This window comes from Poecile atricapillus, chromosome 14 (assembly GCF_030490865.1).
Source record: "Poecile atricapillus isolate bPoeAtr1 chromosome 14, bPoeAtr1.hap1, whole genome shotgun sequence".
In the NCBI taxonomy this organism is placed as follows: domain Eukaryota; kingdom Metazoa; phylum Chordata; class Aves; order Passeriformes; family Paridae; genus Poecile; species Poecile atricapillus.
This window is the reverse complement of record NC_081262.1, coordinates 15,962,008-15,983,042: the sequence shown is the minus strand read 5'-3', so window position 1 is coordinate 15,983,042 and position 21,035 is coordinate 15,962,008. Positions and strand designations below refer to the sequence as shown.

At 53.2% G+C, this 21,035-nt stretch overlaps 1 protein-coding gene across 7 annotated transcripts in view; it reads left to right on the top strand.

The window, feature by feature from the left end:
* The window catches only part of PKD1 (polycystin 1, transient receptor potential channel interacting), an 81,166-nt gene that overhangs the window by 20,855 nt on the left and 39,276 nt on the right, over window positions 1-21,035 (top strand). For 6 of the 7 annotated variants that reach the window (XR_009278767.1, XR_009278765.1, XR_009278766.1 and 3 more), the window contains exons 2-6: window positions 12,729-12,800; window positions 13,318-13,389; window positions 14,683-14,852; window positions 17,770-18,438; window positions 18,682-18,865. Coding sequence is in view for 4 of the 7 variants with exons in the window: in XM_058849760.1 (XP_058705743.1) it covers window positions 12,729-12,800; window positions 13,318-13,389; window positions 14,683-14,852; window positions 17,770-18,438; window positions 18,682-18,865 (1,167 nt within the window). In the remaining 3 variants the exon portion in view is untranslated. The remainder of the gene's footprint in view (window positions 1-12,728; window positions 12,801-13,317; window positions 13,390-14,682; window positions 14,853-17,769; window positions 18,439-18,681; window positions 18,866-21,035) is intronic. The other variant, XM_058849759.1, reaches the window with a different exon arrangement.

Below are 21,035 nucleotides of genomic sequence, written 5' to 3'. Positions count from 1 at the left end.
GATATCCCAACACAGCTGTGGAACAGCAGAGATGGAGATGTCCTCCTCAGCAGTTTCTGGCTATGTCCATGGTAGCTTCAGCCTGGTGGACAGCAGAGTTTTGCCCTTGCTTCTGCTGGGAGAACATCCTTCCTGAGGGCCTGCAGGATCCTCCCTGGTACTGCTGGACTCATTTCACTCCTCTTTCTGCTGCTGGTTCAGGCTGCCAAGCGTCTCCTTCCTTCCTTTGCCACCAGCAAACCAGTTTAACCAGCAGACCTGTTGCTTCTCCTCTTCTTCACACCACAGTGGGAAGCAGCTCCTTGTGCTGCTGTGATGGATGCTGCTTTCCAGAGGTGATGGAGAAACACCCCTTGTCCTTGGTGGGATCCTGGGATTTCCTTTGGCACAAGAAAAATTTGGACACCTGGAGGAAATGTGGTCCCCAAGCCTTCCTGAAGGAGACCTCAGAGAAGATGTCAGCCCCTGTGGCAGCAGTGGGAGCCTGGCACTGTCCTGGCTCGGGGGGACGGGGGAGCTGGGCAGCGGGATGAGTGGAAACAGACAGTGGGATGAGGCTGGAGCAGTGATGGACAGTGGGATGAGGCTGGAGCAGTGATGGACAGTGGGATGAGGCTGGAGCAGTGATGGACAGTGGGATGAGGCTGGAGCAGTGATGGACAGTGGGATGAGGCTCTGGCAGTGATGGACAGTGGGATGAGGCTGGAGCAGTGATGGACAGTGGGATGAGGCTGGAGCAGTGATGGACAGTGGGATGAGGGTGGAGCAGTGATGGACAGTGGGATGAGGCCAGAGCAGTGATGGACAGTGGGATGAGGCTGGAGCAGTGATGGACAGTGGGATGAGGGTGGAGCAGTGATGGACAGTGGGATGAGGCTCTGGCAGTGATGGACAGTGGGATGAGGCTGGAGCAGTGATGGACAGTGGGATGAGGCCGGAGCAGTGATGGACAGTGGGATGAGGCCGGAGCAGTGATGGACAGTGGGATGAGGCTGGAGCAGTGATGGACAGTGGGATGAGGCTGGAGCAGTGATGGACAGTGGGATGAGGCTCTGGCAGTGATGGACAGTGGGATGAGGCTGGAGCAGTGATGGACAGTGGGATGAGGCTCTGGCAGTGATGGACAGTGGGATGAGGCTCTGGCAGTGATGGACAGTGGGATGAGGCTGGAGCAGTGATGGACAGTGGGATGAGGCTCTGGCAGTGATGGACAGTGGGATGAGGCTGGAGCAGTGATGGACAGTGGGATGAGGCTGGAGCAGTGATGGACAGTGGGATGAGGCTGGAGCAGTGATGGACAGTGGGATGAGGCTGGAGCAGTGATGGACAGTGGGATGAGGCTGGAGCAGAGCTGCACTCCAGGCAGGAGCTGGCCCAGCGTTACATAACGCACCAGAGACACGTTCAAGTGATTAATTTGAGGCTCTGGCAGGCGCTTCCCTGTAATAATATTTTAAACATTACTTTTCCACTGGCCCTTGCCAGCGATCGTTATTTTGCGCTGTGGAGGCTGTAAAATTTCACTTCAAGGATGGGTTTCACTCCCGTTACAGAATGTGTCTGGAATGTGCAGATGTTTCCTTCAGGGAATGGGGAGCCAATGGGCTCTAACACATCAGCCCTGCGGGGAGGACTCAACGTGCTAAGCAGCCCTATTGACAAAATCCCAAACAAACACACACACAGAGCCCATGGAGCTGCACCCACAGCGGGCTCCCGGCCCTGGGCATGGAAACCCAGGGTCTGCTGGAGCTCAGGAGGGTTCCAGGCTGGGATGGGCACAGAGAGGACCCTCAACAGGCTCTTACACAGTCCCACATATTCCTGTTTTCTGGCAGAATTGTGCAAACTGGCTGACTGCGTGCAGATAAGGTGGTTTGGAATGATGTGATCTCTGAGGTGCCTTCCAACCCAAACCATTCCGGGGTTCTGTTGGTTTTGAACTGGAAGTGTGCAGGGTTAGATGGGATATTGGGAAGAAATTCTTGTCTCAGAGGGTGCCCAGAAAAGTTGGGGCTGCCCCTGGATCCCTGGAAGTGTCCAAGGCTGGGTTGGACAGGGCTTGGAGCAACTTGGGATAGTGGAAGGTGTTGGGATTGGAACTGGATGAGCTTTAAGGTATCTTCCATCCCAAACCATTCCAGGGTTCCATCGTTAACCTCCCGCTGGTATCCAAGGGTTGTGCATATCAAGGCCAAAGCAGCTGCTGTGGATGTGCCAGAATTCGAGAAAATGGGAAGATGGGATTTAATTGAACAAAAAATTAGTTTGCATGGAGAGAGGAGAAGACTGAAAATTGCTTTTTATGGAACAGCTTCAAATTAAGGAGCTTCAAATTATGGCTGTAACCATCCCAGAGGGATATGTGGTGGGGCTGGTCCTCTTTTAATAGGATGATACAGCAGAGCATTGATTTTTTTTACTTCTCTAATTTTCTCTTTCCTTATCATCTTCACTGCAAGGAAGGGGAGAACAAAGCACTGGAGCATCAGGTCCTTAGAGAGGAGCCCATAAAGGGTCAGCCATGGACACAGGGAAAGCTGCAGAGGGACTTTGGAGGGACAGGACAAGGGGGAATGGCTTCACACCAGCACAGGGAGGCTTAGATGGGATACTGGGGGGAAATCCTTCCTGTGAGGGTGGTGGAACATTTCCAGGGCACATGTTGCCTGGAGAAGCTGTGGATGCTCAAAACTCTGCCTCTGGCATCGTGAGAGCCTGAATGAGGAGAGGAAGCTCTTACAGAAATAGATATACAAGAAGGAAAGAGAAATGTTGGTTGTGACTCAGCTCAGGCCCATTGAACACTGATAAGCAAAAGAATCTTAAGGAAAAGTCTGTGTCCAGCAAGGTTGAGAAGAGTAAAGAGTTTTTCAAGTCTGTTGAGAATTAAAGGAGTTAGATGATACTGGTCTGTTAATGGATGAACATGGTCAAATTATCAATGAAAATACAGAAAAGGCAGGACTGGTCAGTAAATATTTCTGTTTTCTATTTGGAAAAAAGCCAGGTGATGTATTTGTATCATATGAGGATGATGAAACACTTTCCACTCCAACAGTAACCGAGGAGGATGTTAAACAGCTGCTATTAATGTTAGACCTTCTTAAACCAGCAAGTTCAGATATTTTGCATCCAAGAATTTTAAAAGATCTGGCTGAAGAGTCCTCTGGGCTATTAATGTTTGCTTTTAATGGATTTTTGGGCCTTAGGGAGATTCCCAGGGTCTGGATTAAAACAAACATGGTGCCAGTGTTAACAGAAGGTAAATGGGATGGTACAAACATTCATTAGCCCAATGTCCTGATTTTCTCTCCCAGGGAGAAACAATGCTGTGCCCAGCATGGCATTAGCTAAAAATTAAAGGGGATGGTGTAATTAGTGGCAGTCAACATGGAAAATCCACTTGTGGAAAATAGATCTCCAAAACCTCTGCCTTTTAAGTAACTTTGCAGATGGAGGAGCAGAAGATGCTGATGTTGATGTAATACACATCTGATTCCTGCAAGAAGTCAGAATTTGAATTCTGAGTCAAATTTCAGAGTTTGACTCAATGTGATATGTATTTGTCAGGAATTGGAATGAAAAATCAACACTGCAGATACTAAAGGGATTAAACATCAGCTTCAGAATGTTTCATAGAACCATAGACTTGACCCAAACAATTGTTTGGGCTGGAAAATGCCTTAAAGCCCATCCAATTCCACCCCCTGCCATGGGAAGGTGGAATTCCCACTAGATCAGTTTGCTCCAAGCTCCATCCTGTCTTTAAGGTCCCTTGCAACCCAAACCTTTGAATGATTCTCAGAGTCTTTGCCTGAGATGGGAACATCCTCTGCAAGGCTGGGAGCTCCCTGCCTGGGCTTGCTGCAGGAACCTGTGTGTGGAATGTGATGATCTGCAGTGTCTGAGTTGTTGGGATAAGCCATGGGAAGCAGCCCTCACATCAGGACTGCAGGGAAAGCACAACTGGATTGTTCTGCAGCCGTGGTTTGGCCAGGCCTGGGGGTCTGAATGTGCTGCACTTTGATTTTTGCTCCCAGCTCTCCCAGTCTGGGGATTTTCTGTCGCAGGCAGTGGCTGTGAGCTCAGGGCTGTGCTCAGCATCACAGAGCAGCACCGTTTACTTTGGGCTGTTTTTAAACATATCAGGTACTAATCTGATGGCCCCAAATCTACTTTTTCCCTCTGGGAGGAAGAAAGTCAGTCAAGAGGCTCATCAGCTCTCCAGCACAGGCTGTGCTGCAAAATCCTGCTCAAAGTTGGTCTCCATCACTGATAATGCTCTGCCAGGCCTGGACCTGAGTGGGTCTTCCCTTCTTCTTGTCCTTTTCCCCATCAGTGTTTTCAGGAACATCCTGTGCTGGAGCTGAGGGATGCTGGTGAGAGCCTGAAACAGGGAGACTCTTAAATGAAATGTTGTTGGTAAAACATATTGGAGTTGAAAATCAAGTGACAGGGCTAAGATAGACACGAAACTGTTTTTTTCAGCAAGCACCCAGGACCCAGGAAAACTTGGAGGGAGCTGTTAGCCAAAGGTTGAACAGGTTGGGACTGCCAGCTGTGAAGGTGAAGGGTTTGAGGAGTGTTACCCGCCCTGGGAAGGCACAGTCCATGTCTGGGGCAGGGAGGATGGGAGGATGTGTCCGTGTCAGCACCAAGGTGGGTCCTGGCAGGTCTCTGTGGAGCCAGGCTGGTGCCATTCCCTTCCATGTGCTCCATGTGCCTGCAGGAGGTGTGGGTTGGGGAATTTGGGAGCAGGACCTGGAGCTCAGGCTTTACAAAGGACTTGGGAGGAAATGGCCAAAACCCCGTTGAGTTTGGTCTGCTCAGCTTTGTGCTGCTCCAGCAGTGGGAGGTCCAAAGCAGGAGAGGGTCAGGGATGAGGTGGCACTGTCCTTCAGCCACCTCGTGCCTTTGGCCATGAGACTTCCCTGTGCCCTGGATCCAGTGTTTCCTCTGTGTGCCTGCTTTACCTGCTGTGAGAGGCTTTGCCCAGTTGCTGCTCTTTCCCCTAAATCCTCAATCCTTTGTGAACTCCGGGGCTTGGAGCAACCTGGGCTAGTGGAAGGTGTCCCTGCCTGGGGCAGGAGGTGGAGCTGGATGGTCTTGAAGGTCCCTTCCCACCTAAACCATTCCAGGATTCCCTGATCCCCTGTGAGGGCTGTGTTCTGCTGCCTGTGGCTTTGTTGTCCCTCTGTTCTGCTGGTGCCTGACCACACACTGACTGTTCCTGTGTGAGAAATGGGAGAATTATTTCCCAGCTGTTTGAAGAAATTCCTTTTGATCTGATACTGCCTTATCAGTCTCGCATTCTCTCAGCTGGGCTGGGCAATGAATTCAGCTCAGAAGTGGCATTTCACAGGTTTTCACAGATCTCCCATGTCTTGGAGGATCAGGCAGTCCCTGGTTTGTGGCTCTCATTCTGTATCAGTGATGCCCAAATTGTTCCCCTGTTCCTTTTGGGATACAAAACACAGAAATCCCAGAAGTTTTCCAAGGACTAGCCCATTCAGAGCAGTGTCTGCAGAAGAGACTTGTGCTTTGGAAAGGACTTCCTGGAGTTCTCTGTGTCCCTTGGCTCCAGCTCAGTGGCACATCCCTGTGATCAGTCCAGCATTATCCCGAGCCTCCTGCATCCTGTGAACCCTGCCTGTGGCTCCTTTCTTGTGTGCTGCAGCATTTACAGTGCTAGGACTAAATAGCATTGGGGTTTTATTGTTTCTCACATCCCTAGAGGACAGCTGTCCAAGAAAAAGCCTCACTTGTAAAAGAAATACAAATTGAGTAATAAAAAACCAGGACACAGAGATTATCTCCACCATTCCCTGTCCCAGCGGTGAATTAATATCAGTAATACCTAAACATTTATTGAAAACTCTTCACTTTGTGTAAAGAAGATTAAGCATGGAGTAACTCAGCTGTGTAATCCCTAAATTACAGCTTCCAGAGGGGCTCCCTTTTTATGGTAAAATCAAATGTTCCTGGGCTCCAACATGCTGACTTGGAAACGTGCTGGGTTTTCAGGAGACTGGAGCTGGGCACTGGGATTGCTGTGTGTTGGCACACAGTGGCACAGGACGTGGGAACAGATGTGTTTTGGGGGAAAAAGTGGGGATCTGCACGGAAAGCAGTTGGCTTTGGGCTGCAGGCATCTTAATAGGATCTGCTTGAGCTCTGCCACGTGTGCTAGGAAGATACTTGGATTTATCACATCTTTGGTTGCTTTGCAGACTTTCCATGAAACAAATGAGTGTTTGCAGGGCTGACATTTCCCTGGCTGGAGCTGCAGACAGCTCGTTTACGTGCGGCGCTAATTATGGACATCAGCTTGATTTCAGTGTTTGGGTTGCTGCTTTCCCAAGCTGGAGCTCTGTGCTGTTCCCATCCTTTGCTGTGCTGTCACAAGGCTGGGTGATGCCTGAGGTTTCTTCCTCGTTCTGTGCCACATGAAGTCACCTCTTGGCAGTGAGGGAAGGACCATGGCTGGCGCCAGCCTCGGTCAGTGCTGGCTCCTGGTCACTGGGGTGGCTCAGAAGATGGGAGGGACCTCTCAGAACCGTGGCCATCCCTGTGTCCACCTCCCTGTCCCCCTGGAGCACCTGCCTGGCCTCCCCAAGCTCCCCTGGTGACACCCCAGTGCCCCCTCGCCTTTGGCTCTGTACTTTGGGTGTTGGGAGCGTGGAGATAAAATCAGCTCCGGGTAAGGATAACTTGTAAGAGTTATCCTGGATTTTGGGAGCCCCCTGGCCGTGGGGACAGGGATGGAGCACATGATGCCACCGCTCCAGGACAGCCCTGCCAGAGCATGAGGTTGCTGCATGAGGTAACACATCCCCCTTGCTCCAGTGCCTCCATCCCTGCTCTGGCTCCACAGCCTTATTTGGGAAAGTCTGCAGGAAGCTGCTCCTGGAGCCACAGCTGCTCCTGGAGCCACAGCTGCCCTGCAGACAGCTCCCACCTGGAGGAGAGCTTAGCCTGACCTTGCTGGGGATGCCCTGGCCGTGGTTTGAGTGCCCCATCCATGGCTGGGATGCCCTGGCCATGACAGGGATGCCCTGGCTATTGTGAGGATGTTCTGGCTGTGTTTGGAATGCCCTGGCTGTGGTTGGGATGCCCTGGCTGTGGTTGGGTCCCCTGGCTGTGGTTGGGTCCCCTGGCTGTGGCAGGGGTGCTCTGGCCATTGTGAGGATGCCCTGGCTGTGGTTGGGATGCCCTGGCTGTGGTTGGGATGCCCTGGCTGTGGTTGGGTCCCCTGGCTGTGGTTGGGTCCCCTGGCTGTGGTTGGGATGCCCTGGCTGTGGTTGGGATGCCCTGGCTGTGGTTGGGATGCCCTAGATGTGATGAGGGTCCCTGGCTGTTACAGGAGTGCTCTGCCTGTGCCTCCTGCAGGTGTTTGCAGCCTCACCTCCTCTGTTTGCCCCAGGGATGAGGCACAGACACAGGAGTGGAGGGAGTGTAGGATGAACTGTGTCACCTGGGGTGCCCTGAGCTCTCAGCTCTGTCCTGTCCCTGCTTCTTGGGGCACAGAGAGCCTTCACCCCTTTCCTGAGCTGTGAAGAGCCTGTGTCCCCCAACCTTGCATTTACTGCTGCAGCTCCAGGGGTTTTGTTGTGCTGGTGCTCAGGGAGAGGCTTGAGCAGGATGAGGCAGGGCAGTGAGGTGAGGGAGGAGCATTGCTTCATCCCCCTGCTCAGGGAGCCCACAGCGATGGAGTGACCTGCTGGTGGTCCTGCAGGAGCTGGGAGAGACATCTGGGTCTGCTCCTGGCACTGCAGCCCTGTGAGGGCACACTGGGAGTGTACAGAACATTGCCAAGATCCTTGCATTTCCTATCAACAATTAGGATTCTGCTGTAGGAAGGAAAACATTCCATTTTTAGATGAATTTTCGTGAAAAAGTCTTTTGGGGCGAATTCCTCAGAGAGAGCCAAGGACTTGGGCCAGCATTTGAAACTCATAAATTGCAAATGAACAAATAAATTGTCATCGTGCTGTGACAGCCTCGGGTAGATGAGGGTGCTCACAGCTGCCTGCCACCAGGGAAAGGCCCCTCTTGGGCTGCAGCTCTTGGGGGTGATGTGTGGTGGAGCTGGAATCCTTTTGCCTTGGGAAATGCTTCAGCATGACTGAAACCAGTAACTGGGGATGAAGATTAGAGAACTCCTGGTGCAGGGGAGTTGTGAGGCTGTTCCTGCCAGGCAGGGTGGCCCTGCCCCTACTGCAGGACCACAGCATTGCTCCCTGTGCCCAGCACACAGGAAAATCCAGGCTTTTTCAGATCTCCGTAACCATTTGTGGAAATAATCTCTATCCTCACCTCTGTGCACAAGTGCTGCTGCTTCTGCTGTGCTTCCTTGGAGAGGTGCAAGCCAAAAGATGAAGGAAAAAAGGAATCAGATCAGCAAAAACCTGTAATTTTTCCTGGCTCGGGCAGGCAAAAGCACACAGAGTTTTTCCTGCTCTTTTCTGGAAAGTCTGTTGTGTGTGTGAGGCAGGATCAGCTCCACGCTGCCTTTTGTTCCTGGAGACAGGGAAGTGTTTGCCATGGCAACGTGGGAGGCAGCATTTGGGCTGTGCAGGGCATCTCTCGGGCAGTCTGTGGATCTGGCAGGTGATGGAAGGCTCTGGAAGCTCTGGGCTTCGCTCTGTCTCAGCAGCCATCTCACATGTCCTGTCACTGGTTCTCACTGGTCACAGGCTGTGGAATGCTGCAGCCTGGCTTTTCACAGAATCCTGGAATGGTTTGGGTTCAAAGGGACCTTAAAGCCCATCCAGCCCCACTCCTTGCCTTGGGCAGGGACCCCTTCCACCATCCCAGGCTGCTCCAAGCCCTGTCCAGCCTGGCCTTGGACACTTCCAGGGCTCCAGGGGCAGCCAGAACCTGCCTGATGGGGTAATGGGAGCACTGCTGGGCTTTGCTGGGAACTCTCTTTCCCTGGCTCCTCTGGAGCTTCGCTGTCCCCCAGAAACCTCAGCCTTGGTCGTGGTTACAGACCTGGACCTTTCCTGGGGCTGCTCTGCCCCAGGGCTCCTCTCACTCAGACGCTTCTCCGTCTCTGGATGCTTTCCCCATTACTGTTCTGGCACTGCTCCCTGCACCAAAAGGGCTGGGGAAGTTCTGCCCTCCCTCTCCCTCCCTCCCTTTTTGGGAAATGGAGGCAGAGCGGGCCCACAAATGACATAATGAGAGCATGACATCAGGCTTGGCAGCAGGGCCGCCCATACTGTGCTGAACATTATATGTTCTGTGGAATGAGGGAGCAAACAGCAGTGCCCAAAACCAGCCTGGCCACAGCAGGGTGCAGGAATAACCCCCAGGCTGGCTCTGAGGGGGCTTCTGAGCATCACTGAGGGATGGAGTGGGTGGCACTGAGCCCTCCTGCTCCTTCCTGCTTCCCTCAATCGGCGCCAAGCCCTCCCGTTCCCTCCCTCTTCCAGGGCTGCAGCTGAGGAAGGAACCGGTTCTTGATGCCTTTTCCCCCAGAATTCCCCAAATGCACGGGCAGCAGGTCGGGCTGGTGGTGTCTGTGATGGATCCATCCTCACAGCCCCTCTCTGAGCTGGGCTGTGGGTATCCAGCTCCGGAGAGGCTCAGGGATGCACTCGGCATCACACAGGGAATCGTAGCAGGGCTGGGATGGAGCTGAAGGCTCCCAAGGCTCAGGTTGACGCCCTTATTGCTAAATATTCCCTTATTTCCCAAAGCTTCACCTTCCTCACTAAACCACCTCCCTTTTCCAGCAGTGTTTGAACCTCTCCCTTTGCTGTGCTGGGAGGTGGAACGTGGCAGTGTGGGCAGCTCTCAGTAACTCCTGTCCTGTTCCGTAGCTGCTGGTGAGTTTTGGTGCCCTGTGTCCCACAGAATGCCATTGCATGGCTCCATTTCACAGCTCTGCAAGCTCAGGCAGGACTGAGGCGTTGTGACTCGTGGCTGCACTTTTCCAGGAGGCACAGCGTGTTCCTAAAGTCCCCTGAGCCACAGGAAACGACGTTTTTCTTTCTCCTTGTGAGGAGGGCGTCAGGCTGTGTGTGCAGAGAATGTCAATGGAGAGCCTTGTTCGCTGCTGGCTTCAGCTCTGCCTTGAACCTGCTCCGAATTTCCTCCGGCCTCCAAAAATCCTCCGATTTTCCTCTGGCACTGGGCTGGGAAAACACAGTCGTGGCAGTTTGTGGTACCGCCAGGCTGAGCTCTGTCCCACAGCCTTTGCCTTGGCTTTCATTGCTCAGTATTTCCTGGTTTATTTTTTTTCCTGCAGCCCAGCCTGGTTCACAGCCGCCTCTCCCATGCCAGGAAGGCACAAGATGATTTTCCATGGATGTTGGAGAGGGAGCAGTGGGAGAAGGAATGGATCCACCATTCCTCACTGCTCCCAGCTGTCCTGTCAACCCAAGCTCTGCTTCCCTTGCAGGTTCCACACCCAGGGGGTCAGGGAGGGTGAAAACAGAGAGGTTTTATTCCAGTTTCTCATGGGATGATGATGGCAGGGAAGCAGCAAGGGAATTGCCCTGGTTTGTAGGTACCGGTGAGTGCCTGGCCTGGATGGAGCTCAGCCGTGTCTGTGGGTGTGGGACACAGGTGGGAACCAAGGGCCTGGGGATCCTTGGGCAGCATCTGAGCTTTGGTGAAGTGACAAAGTGCCAGGCCTTGGGGTGACTGCAGCCTCCAGGGGTTGAGGCTCTGGAGCTGAGCCCCAGCTCTCCCCGGGGAGTGCCAGTGGTGGAACATCTCTGCCCCTGGGCTGTGGGTCAGGATGCTCAGATGGGTAAGCTCAGCTGTCACAGCCGATGCCAGCTGGGCTCTGGGGTGTGCAGGATGCCAGCCTAGGTCCTTTATCAGCAGATAAAGGAGAGCAAGGCACGGGAGCCCTCTCCAGCCGTGAGACGCGACAGTGCTGGCACCCCAAAGACAGGATCCGAGTCCTGACACCTTCCCCAGCTGCCCTGCAGCCAAGGAGCACCTTGGAAGAGGCCCTTGGAAATGGCAGAGCCCTGTTTTTGTAGCAGCTGAAGGTTTGTTTTGGAGGTTTTGCTTGTCTGGGCGAGGAGCAGGAAGGCATCTGAGCTGAAACTCCCATTTCCTTTCCTTGGACTTGAGGTGCTGCCTAAAAACTAAATGGGCGACTTCCAGGTATTTCAGAGAAGGGAAATATTTGTCCTGAGCTCCCTGTAAGGTGGCAGGCAGGAACTCTGCTCCTTCTGCTCCTTCCCCACACGGGAGCAGTAGGGACAGAGGGGTTTGGTGTACAGAAAGTGTTTGAGGAGAGGTGGAGCTGGGCTGTCCAGAGCTGTCTCTGCATTTCTGTCCCAGGTGAAGCTGGAAGCAGGTTTGGAGGGGACTTTGGTGACCCCTGTGCAGAGTGTGGCTCAGCCAGGGATGCTCTGTGCTCCTCCACTGCTGTCCCAGCTGCTCCCAGACACAGATCGCCGGTGTGATCGGATATTTTTGTTTATGTCCTTTTTCTAATGTATTTATTCAGCTTTTATTTTGCACATTTCTTCGCCTTCTGTATTGGTGTTGCTGGTGAACTCTTCTGAATCCAATCTCAGCTTGGCAAAGAATTCCCAGACAGCAGAATCAGGGAAAATAAACCTTCTAAAGAGACATCCATCCCTGTTACTTATCCCCAGTTTCCTGGAATCGTACATCATTTTCCTGCCAGTTTGGCAGAATTATTTTCATTTGGATAAATGAAGTTTAAATGTCAGATCAAACCAAGAAACAATTGATTAAGGGGTAGAGATAACAAGTGAGACAGCCAGGAGAAATGAGAGGAAGTGTTTGTAGGAAAAATGGTGAGAAGGGAGATGCCAGGAGAACAGCTCTGGTGGCAAAGTGTGTCCAGCCCTGTTCTCTCCTGGGAGCTCGGCCAGAAATCCATGAAGGATAAGAGCCATCACATGGGCTTGGAGTAAATGTTTTGATGCTGCTAAAAGAAAGAAAAAAAGGAGATTTTTCTGAAAACAAATAGTGAAGTTTATTGGGAACAAGTGGAGGCTGATGAGCGAAACTTTCGCTTCATCTCTGACTGACATTTAAATTTGGGGAGGAAGATGATGGGTGAGGAGAGAGCTGGACAGGGAGAGTTTGGTTTGGATGAGCTGAAGGCTGTTGGTGTTACTGGGAGCAACTGGAGATTTTTTTAAACAGTGTTCCTTTTAGAATGATAATCTGTCCTGATTTCAAATGGAAAATATTCTTTGTTGCTTCTTCTTCCATTTTAAGCTTTTCCAAAGAGAGACAAAAAGATGTTTAAAACATGGAGTTGACGCATCAATTGTGTAATTACTGATCAGGGCTTTGGCACGAGAAACACACTTGGAAGTTCATCATAAATTTTCCTCTCAGTTAATTACTACTTGAGTCTAAAGTACTTCTTAAAGACTTCTTTGAACAAAGATTAGACTTTAATATCTTTAAAGAGGATGCATCACATTTAGTAGCACGTGTGGCAAGGTGTAGTTGCTCCAGGTGTGCTGCAGAGTGAGGGCACATCCTGAGACTCCTGATCTCTTTTTACAGGTTGTGTGAGCAGCAAATGCTTTATGCTTTTGGGAAAGGTGTTTTCCTTGGCTGGGAAAAATGCTCTGAATGCCTTCAACACACCATGTTTCCAGTCAGGATTCTGGTTGGAGCTTGGAGAGAGGCTCTTCTGAGGTCTGGTAATGGAGGTGTGACAAAATGGGGTTGAACGAAGGCTGAAAATGTTTTTTTTTGCCTTTCCCTAGGGATCTTTCCAATAACAGGATCAGTGGTTTAGATGTTGAGCTATTCAGAAGCCTGACTTCGCTGGCAAAGCTGTAAGTACCTGCTGTGCCCCCAGTCCTCCCAGTTCCCCCAGTCCTCCCAGTGCCCCCAGTCCTCCCAGTGCCCCCAGCACGGCTGAGCTGGGCCCTGGCTCGTGTTGCACTGGTTTGCTTTGTTCTTGCTCCACCTCATCTCCCAAGCCTCACATGGTTCTGTCCATGGGCTCCTTCCCTGGGGCCTTTAGCTGCTCAGTCTGAGGATTTGGGAATTATTGGCATTTGGAGTTGGGCAGGACTTGACCCCCTTGCACTGCTGGATGGAGAGGAGCTCAAGGCCAGAGAAGGAGGAATTACCACAAGATGTCTCTTGATACTGGAAGGGACCTTAAAGCCTTTAAAGTGCACCTTCCACTACCTCAGGCTGCTCCAAGCCCTGTCCAGCCTGGCCTTGGACACTTCCAGGGATCCAGGGGCAGCCACAGCTGTGCCAGGGCCTGCCCACCCTGCCAGGGAAAAGCTGCAGTGATGAGGAAGTTGCTTCTAACACGATGAACTATTCTCTCTTTTACAGAGATATAAGCCACAACCAGATTTCTACATTAGAAGATGGAATATTTGATAATTTATTTAATTTAAGTGAAATGTAAGTTCATGTTCTTTGTCTCCCAGTTCTTTTTTTAGACCTTTCCTTGAAACTTCCCTTCCTTTCCCGCTGGGGTGGGAGGCTGTGCTGACTTGGAGAGATATTGGGCTGCCCACCCAAGCAGCTGCTTTTTGGGGTGTCTCCAGTTCCTTCCTCAAGCTGTGTCCTGCTCCTCTTGTCCTTCAGTCCTGACCTCTTCCTCATCTTTACCTCTGTCTCCTGGGAATCTCCAACCTGCTGCCTTCTTGTCTTCCTGGCTTCTCTCCCACAGCAGCCCTGCTGAGCTTCTTGTCTCTGGCCATGCTCTGGGCCACTGTGTCCTGTGTGCATGGTCACACCTCGGGACTGCAGCATCCAGGGGTTCCTGCAGCATGGTAGGTCCTGACTGAGGGGTCCAAGTCACTTGAAGATGTTGTCCTCAAGTGATTCAAGTTTGTAGGTTTTGTTTTTTAAGTGAAGTCTTTTAGTGTTATGTGAAGGGAGGTGAGGGGAAGTCACACATTTCTAGGAGAGACCCCTGAAGTCACAGCACAAATGGCAGAGGATTAACCCTGTGCAAGCCAGAGAGGAGAGCTCAGCTCACATTGTCCCTGAGGACAGGACACAAAGAGCATTCTCAGTTTGGCTCACGAGGGGCTCTGCAAAGACACAAAGGCCCAGGGCTGGGTCCCAGGAGCCTGTCCCTGCTCAGCCTGGTGGCAAAGTGGTGCTTTCAGCCCCAGAGTCAGGGTTGAGCCCTGTGAACGCCCAGCCCTGCTGGCATCAGCTCCACACACATCCCCAGCCCTGTCCTGCTCACAGCTGAGTGCCAAAGGCTGTAATTTGGACCAAGCTTAGCTGCAATTAAAGTTCCCCTCTTTTCACTGAACTGCCACGTGGAAGGATTATCATTGACTTTGCATTTCTTTTTTTGACAGATCAATTTTATTCCCTTAGCTATGTTTTAATGGGGCTGTAAATAGTCTCCCTGAGCAGGAGAGGCTGCCCTCATACCCTGGGGCTTTTGCATGGCAGATTATTTTAGATAAATGATTGTGTCTGTCATTTGCTTCTAATTGCAACAATTATTTGTAGAGTTAAAAAAGTACTTGGATTACTTGCCTAATTCTATCCTCTAGAAAAATCATGTTAATTAATGCTTGATTCCCTATTCATTAACTCCTCTCCCAGTTATTCCAAAGCCTTTCAGTGGAGTGGCACAGATGGGAACAGGGAGGGATCGGCACACTGCTGTAATTAAGGCTTAGCACATGTCACATTAATCCCTAACTTGTTCTGATCTCCCTCTGACAGAAACTTAAGTTGGAATCCATTTGTTTGTGACTGCAAACTGTCCTGGTTGCCCCGTTGGGTGGAAGACAGAAAAGTGAGAGTCCTTGAGGCATCGGACACGAGATGTGCCCACCCCCCTGAGGTGGCCAACCTGTCCCTCTTCGATGTCCTGTTCCTCAATGCCACCTGTGGTAAGGAGAGCCTGGGGGTGGAGGTGGCTGATTGGGAGTGATGGGCTCAGGGGCAGCTGGGGCCTCTTCAGACCTTGAGTGACCAGTTCTAATGGAATTAAGCAGGTTTTGGTAACACAGTCTGTGTGAGGACCAGGGCACTCACTCCAGGGCTGAGATCAGCTCTGATCACAGACACCACAGGACCCTGGCTGCGTGACCTGCAGCCTCAGGCTTTCATTCTCCCAGGGTTTGAGCAGCTGACCTCAAGCACTGAAACCTCATGGGAGGTGATGGCACCCCAGGACAGGCTGAGTTGGGTCTTTGCAGGTGGCAGGGCTCCACTTTGGGAGAGCTGAATGAACACTGCCCTGATGTACCTGCTCCAGGGGCATGCTGCTGACTGCTTGGCCAGGAGAATGGCACAGGGAGAGCCCTAAGGAAGCTCATCCTGCTCTGTTATTCTGGAGTAAGAGAGAGGAACAGAGAGCAAGGGCTCCCTGTGGCAGGCAGCAGGCATCTCCTTTAATTTGGGAGCTGTGTGACAGGAGGATGCAGGGATGAGGAGACAGAGCTGTGTCACAGGAGGATGCAGGGATGAGGAGACAGAGCTGTGTCACAGGAGGATGCAGGGATGAGGAGACAGAGCTGTGTCACAGGAGGATGCAGGGGTGAGGAGACAGAGCTGTGTGACAGGAGGATGCAGGGATGAGAACCCAGAGCTGTGTGACAGGAGGATGCAGGGATGACGCTGAGGGACCCAGAGCTGTGTGACAGGAGGATGCAGGGGTGAGGAGCCAGAGCTGTGTCACAGGAGGATGCAGGGATGAGGAGCCAGAGCTGTGTGACAGGAGGATGCAGGGATGAGGAGCCAGAGCTGTGTCACAGGAGGATGCAGGGATGAGGAGACAGAGCTGTGTGACAGGAGGATGCAGGGATGAGGACCCAGATCTGTGTCACAGGAGGATGCAGGGATGAGGAGACAGAGCTGTGTGACAGGAGGATGCAGGGATGAGGAGCCAGAGCTGTGTCACAGGAGGATGCAGGGATGAGGAGACAGAGCTGTGTGACAGGAGGATGCAGGGATGAGGACCCAGATCTGTGTGATAGGAGGATGCAGGGGTGAGGAGACAGAGCTGTGTGACAGGAGGATGCAGGGGTGAGGACCCAGAGCTGTGTCACAGGAGGATGCAGGGGTGAGGAGACAGAGCTGTGTAACAGGAGGATGCAGGGATGACACTGAGGGACCCAGAGCTGTGTCACAGGAGGATGCAGGGATGAGGACCCAGAGCTGTGTGACAGGAGGATGCAGGGATGAGGACCCAGAGCTGTGTGACAGGAGGATGCAGGGGTGAGGAGCCAGAGCTGTGTGACAGGAGGATGCAGGGATGAGGAGACAGAGCTGTGTGACAGGAGGATGCAGGGGTGAGGAGCCAGAGCTGTGTCACAGGAGGATGCAGGGGTGAGGAGACAGAGCTGTGTGACAGGAGGATGCAGGGATGACGCTGAGGGACCCAGAGCTGTGTCACAGGAGGATGCAGGGATGAGGAGACAGAGCTGTGTCACAGGAGGATGCAGGGATGAGGCTGAGGGACCCAGAGCTGGTGGGAGCCAGCTGAGCTGCCTGGTGAGGCACAGTGTTCCCCAGGACCAAAATCCAGGTGGTGCTTGTTCCTCTTCCCCCAGCAAAGCTACCCCAGCTTGCAGCATCTTGAAGGAATTTTCAAAGGGAAAAACACTTGGCACTGTTACTGCTCTTGATAATTAGTTGTTCCCTCTTGAACTACTTTAAGCCAGTGTGGAAACAATAATGTGAGGCTGCCTTCTGGGTAATTCAGTGTAATGGGAGTAGGCTGGGATGGCCTGCCAGCTCCTGACAGTTCTCAGTGACCAGCAGGGGATGAAGAATGACCAGGCTGGTGGTGGAAAACAGAGCAGTTCCCGTGCCGTGCTCCTCTCCAGGGACTGTTCTTAGGAGCAGTGGCTCAGCATTCTCAGGGAGGCCGTGGAGGAAGCTGGACAGTTGGATGGGTTTGGTCTGGGAAGATCACACGAGGCTGGAGCTGCTGAGATGTTTGGGGCAGATGTTGTAGCAACCAGCAGCAACAGCGGCGCAGACGTGGCCGGGCCGCGTGGGCAGAGGCCGAGGGAGAGGCCCTGCCTGGGTGTTTGTGGCAGGGAAATGTCCCACCCTGTGCAGGCCAGAGAGGGGGGTGACACTCAAGGGAATGAGCAGTTCCTCTGGGGCTGTCGTGGCTCTGTGCCCAAGCCCCTGTGTGTCCCTGTTCCCCTGGGCATCCTGCACCTCCCTCGGGGGCAGCCGGGCCTGGCATTGCCCTCCTCTCCTCTCCAGCACCACGTTTTCCTGCCAGGAGGGAAACTCTTGGCTGTCTCCATGGAGAAAGGTGCCTCAGGGAGTGGGGCTGGTGCAGGGTCCAGCAGTGCCTCCCCTGTGTCCCCAGCGTGCCCCTGCCCACGGGTGTTGGTTTGGGAATTGCTGCTGGAGGTCCCAGGCAGCACATGGTGGAACATTCTGCACTGACCAAGCCAGGGAACCACCAAAGGCCACCCTTCTGTCATGGGCTCACTTGGTAGCAGGTCCTGTGGGCTCCTCTGACTGTCAGACTCGGTGGCTCCATGTCCCATGGGAGTGTCAGGCTCTCCAAAACCCCGTTTTATTTACTGAGTGCTGCTGCTCCATAAATCTGTGTGACTGGCTTGTTATTTCTGTCATCACTAATTAGCATAAAGAGTTTGGAAACTGTTGCTGGGGGATTAAAGACTTCCCAGGCAAGTCTCAAAAAGGAAATGCTCAGAGTAGGAACTGAGTAGGAGAATTCCATTCCCAGGAGTGTGGGGTGGTTCTCTTGGAGGAACTCACCAGTCCATAGCATCCCAGAGTCTGTTTTGCAAGAGGATCTTCTGTTCTGTCCTGCAGGAGCTCAGTACATCACGTGTCTGACAGGCAACCACACCGAAGAAGCTGAACTTGTCATCCTCTTCACGTCTGTCCACCCTGGGAACCTCACCGAGGAGACCTGCAGTGCCCTCTGTTACTCCCAAGGCCAGGAGTATGGGGCTTTTAGCTCTCAGGGGCAGTGTTTGTGTGGAACTGCCCACGAAACAAACTCTTCCTCCGGCTGTTTGCCGTTTTGCACTGAGCATTTGTCTGGGCAGGCCTGTGGTGGCCCCTCACTCGTCCCCTCGCCCTTCCAGGCACAGCTGCCTGTGTCTTTCACAGGACTCCAGCCCCGCTACAGCCTGCACCAGCCTGTGCTCTTCAATGTCAGTATTCCCATTGCTGTCAGCACTTTACTGTGGGAATTTGGGGACCAGAGCGAGGTTCTCAACACCACTGGACACACAGCTGTGCACAGCTACGCCTTGCCCGGGCACTACAACATCACTGCCACCATCCTCGTGGGCTCCAGGCTCCTGGACGAGCAGGCAGAGATCGAGGTGGTGGCTCCACCCCAACAGCTGGAACTGCAATGTCCTTCCTTGGTGGTGGCAAACGAGAGCCTGGACATCCGGATCCGCAACAGGGGCGGCACGGGGCTGGTGGTGCTCTACGGGATCACCGCCGAGCCCGGGGAGCTGGGCAGGGGTGAGCAGGGCTGCTGGGGCGGGGGACACCGGCTCCTGGGCCTCCCCTTTCCCTCTCTTCCCAAGGAGGGTGAGGCTGGCACCTCTGGGTGCTCCTGGCTCCCTGTTCTGGGCTTTAACAGCCGTGGGGTTTGTTTGGTTCAGGGCTGGGCTGTTCCCGGAGCCTCTGCCCAGGTTGGTGGGGCTGTGTCGCCCGTGGAGGGGACATCACCCTTGTGACATCACCCTTGTGTTCTCCCTGCAGCAGTTCACCCCATGTGCCCCCCTGAGGGCTTGGTTTTCCCGGGGAATAACCACTGCTACCAGCTGGTGGTGGAGAAGGCGGAGTGGCTGGAGGCACAGCGGCACTGCCAGGAGCTGGGCAATGGGGACCTGGCTTTTGTCAGCAGCCCCGACATCCAGAGCTTCCTGGTTGCTCATGTCATCAGGTGAGACCGGAGGGGAAGGGTTGGCATCACCTAGGGACAGGTTTTGGGTTCCTGAGGGCACATCTGCAGAGGGATCCACACGGGCTGAGCATGAGGAGGTGGTGGGGAGGCTGCTGAGCACAGAGGAGGAATCAGCAGAGCTCGAGCCCTTGCTGGACTTGGTTTCCTTCCTTAAAGGCTGTGGAGGGAAAAGAGGAATGGGGCAGAATGGCTGGAAATCACAACTGGGAGCTGAGAGATTGCTGGGCTTCTTGTACCTTGTGTTTGTGCCTGTGGATGCCTCTGAAATGTGAAAAGGGATCCTGTGCCCTTAGACACGGCTGCAGCCCAAAGCCCAGAGCCTTTCCCCTCCTGTCTCTCGTCCTGGGAAGCAGCAGTGCTCCTCTCCAGCAGCATCTGTTCCACCTCAGGACTGGGCTTTATAAACAGAGTGCTGCAAGTGTCAGCCTTTGATTAAATCCGCCCTCTGAGCGCCCTTTCTCCAGCCAGTCATTCCGGGGGAGGGAGGACAACCAGGAGAGCTCTCAGGGCCTGACAGCCCTTGTCAGCACTCCCAGCTGCAGCTGTGGGAGATGGGCTCCTCACAAACACATCCCAGAAAGCACATGGAAGGGAACAGCTGCGTGTGACGTGGGCTTTGAACGCTCCCGCTCGAGGGCTCACAGCCCCTTCTTCCCAAACTTGTATCCGTGCCCCGTTCCCTTCACACGGGGCCGCATCCTGAGATTGCAGACACGTGTTCCCTGCTCTGGGGAAGGGAGGCTGTCCCTCTGCACGGGTTAGGAGCTGCTCATGGCTGCTGGGATGTGCAGGAATTGCGTGTGGAGCTGCCGGGCTGCGGCGCACGGAAATCACGAGGCCTCGGAGGGAACGGGGCTGTTCCCCAGCTGCTGCCCCACGGCCCTGGGCTCCCCAGCCCCCTCTAGTCCTTGTATTTATTTTATTAATCCATGCAGATAAACGTGAAGGAGGCAGCTCCAGGATGTGATTTCCCTGGTGATAAAAGGTGAATGGGCTGAGCTGCAGGATTTTGGAATGTGCAGCTTCCATCATTTCTTATGGGAGGATGGCAGAAACAGGAAGCTGTTTCCCATTAGGGTGCTGAGCAGGTCTCTTCTCCTTTGCTGCTGCTGTGGGATGTGCTGAGCTGCTCCCTCCCTGCCTGCAGGAGCAGAGGATGGGACCATCCAGGGCTGGTCCCCACTTTCTGGGTAGCACAGAGAGCCTCTCTGCCCTTCCAAGCCTCCCCAGACTTGTTTTGCTCCTCCTGCTCCAGCAAGACAGCTCAGTCCTTCCTCAGAGGCAGAGGAGATCGCACATCTTGCTTTACAAAAGGGTGTTGAGAGTCCTCCTGTTCCCCCTGCAATGGAATGGCCAGGGTGGGAGCCAGCCAGCAGCTTGTCTTTTAGTTATTCCTCTCTTTCTTACTTTTTGATTTATATTTTTTTTTCTAATGACTTGCAGTTAGATCATAGCTGGAATTAGAAAAGGAAAATCTCCACTGAGTTTTCCTGATGGCAGCAGGCAGGCAGTTTCCTACCCTGCTCTCCCTAATTCCCTGCCAGTGGTTCAGGAGCAGAACACAGCCCTTATTTATTTTTTAATCTCATTTGCAGTGAAAACTACTGATTCACGGAACAAGTTATTTTTGTCATCATTTTTCAGCATGACCTCATGAATCATTTCATCTGGCGTGAGCCTGGGGGTGGAGAGGCACCAGTTAGCACCAGTTATCTCCCCAGTCTGCCTTGCAGAGCTGTGGTACCACCCTGGCAGCACGCTGGGACAGGCTAGGGCATGGCAAGATTAATTTCCACCTGCGGGAGGGAGCGTGGGGAAGGAGCTGAGTGCTTGGAAGGGTGCAGGATGGAAATATGGAGAAGTTAATAGAAGTTAATGTGGAACAAATGGCTCCCTTTCTGCTGGGTGCGATTAGAAGCAGCTCTGCAGGCTGTTTGTGGCTGTGGGAGACCTCTCAGCACTTCCCACCAGGATCTCTGCTGGGATTCAGCCAGTTTCCAAATGGGGCAGGGACACTTCAGCTCCTAAAAGGAGCCTGGCAGTGTCCTGTGGGGGGGGGGTTCAGCTGCCTGCAGTGCTCCAGCCTCTGCTTGTCCCCCCTTTCCATGGTGGCTGAGGAGCTCATCACCTCCAGGAGCTGCATCCAGGA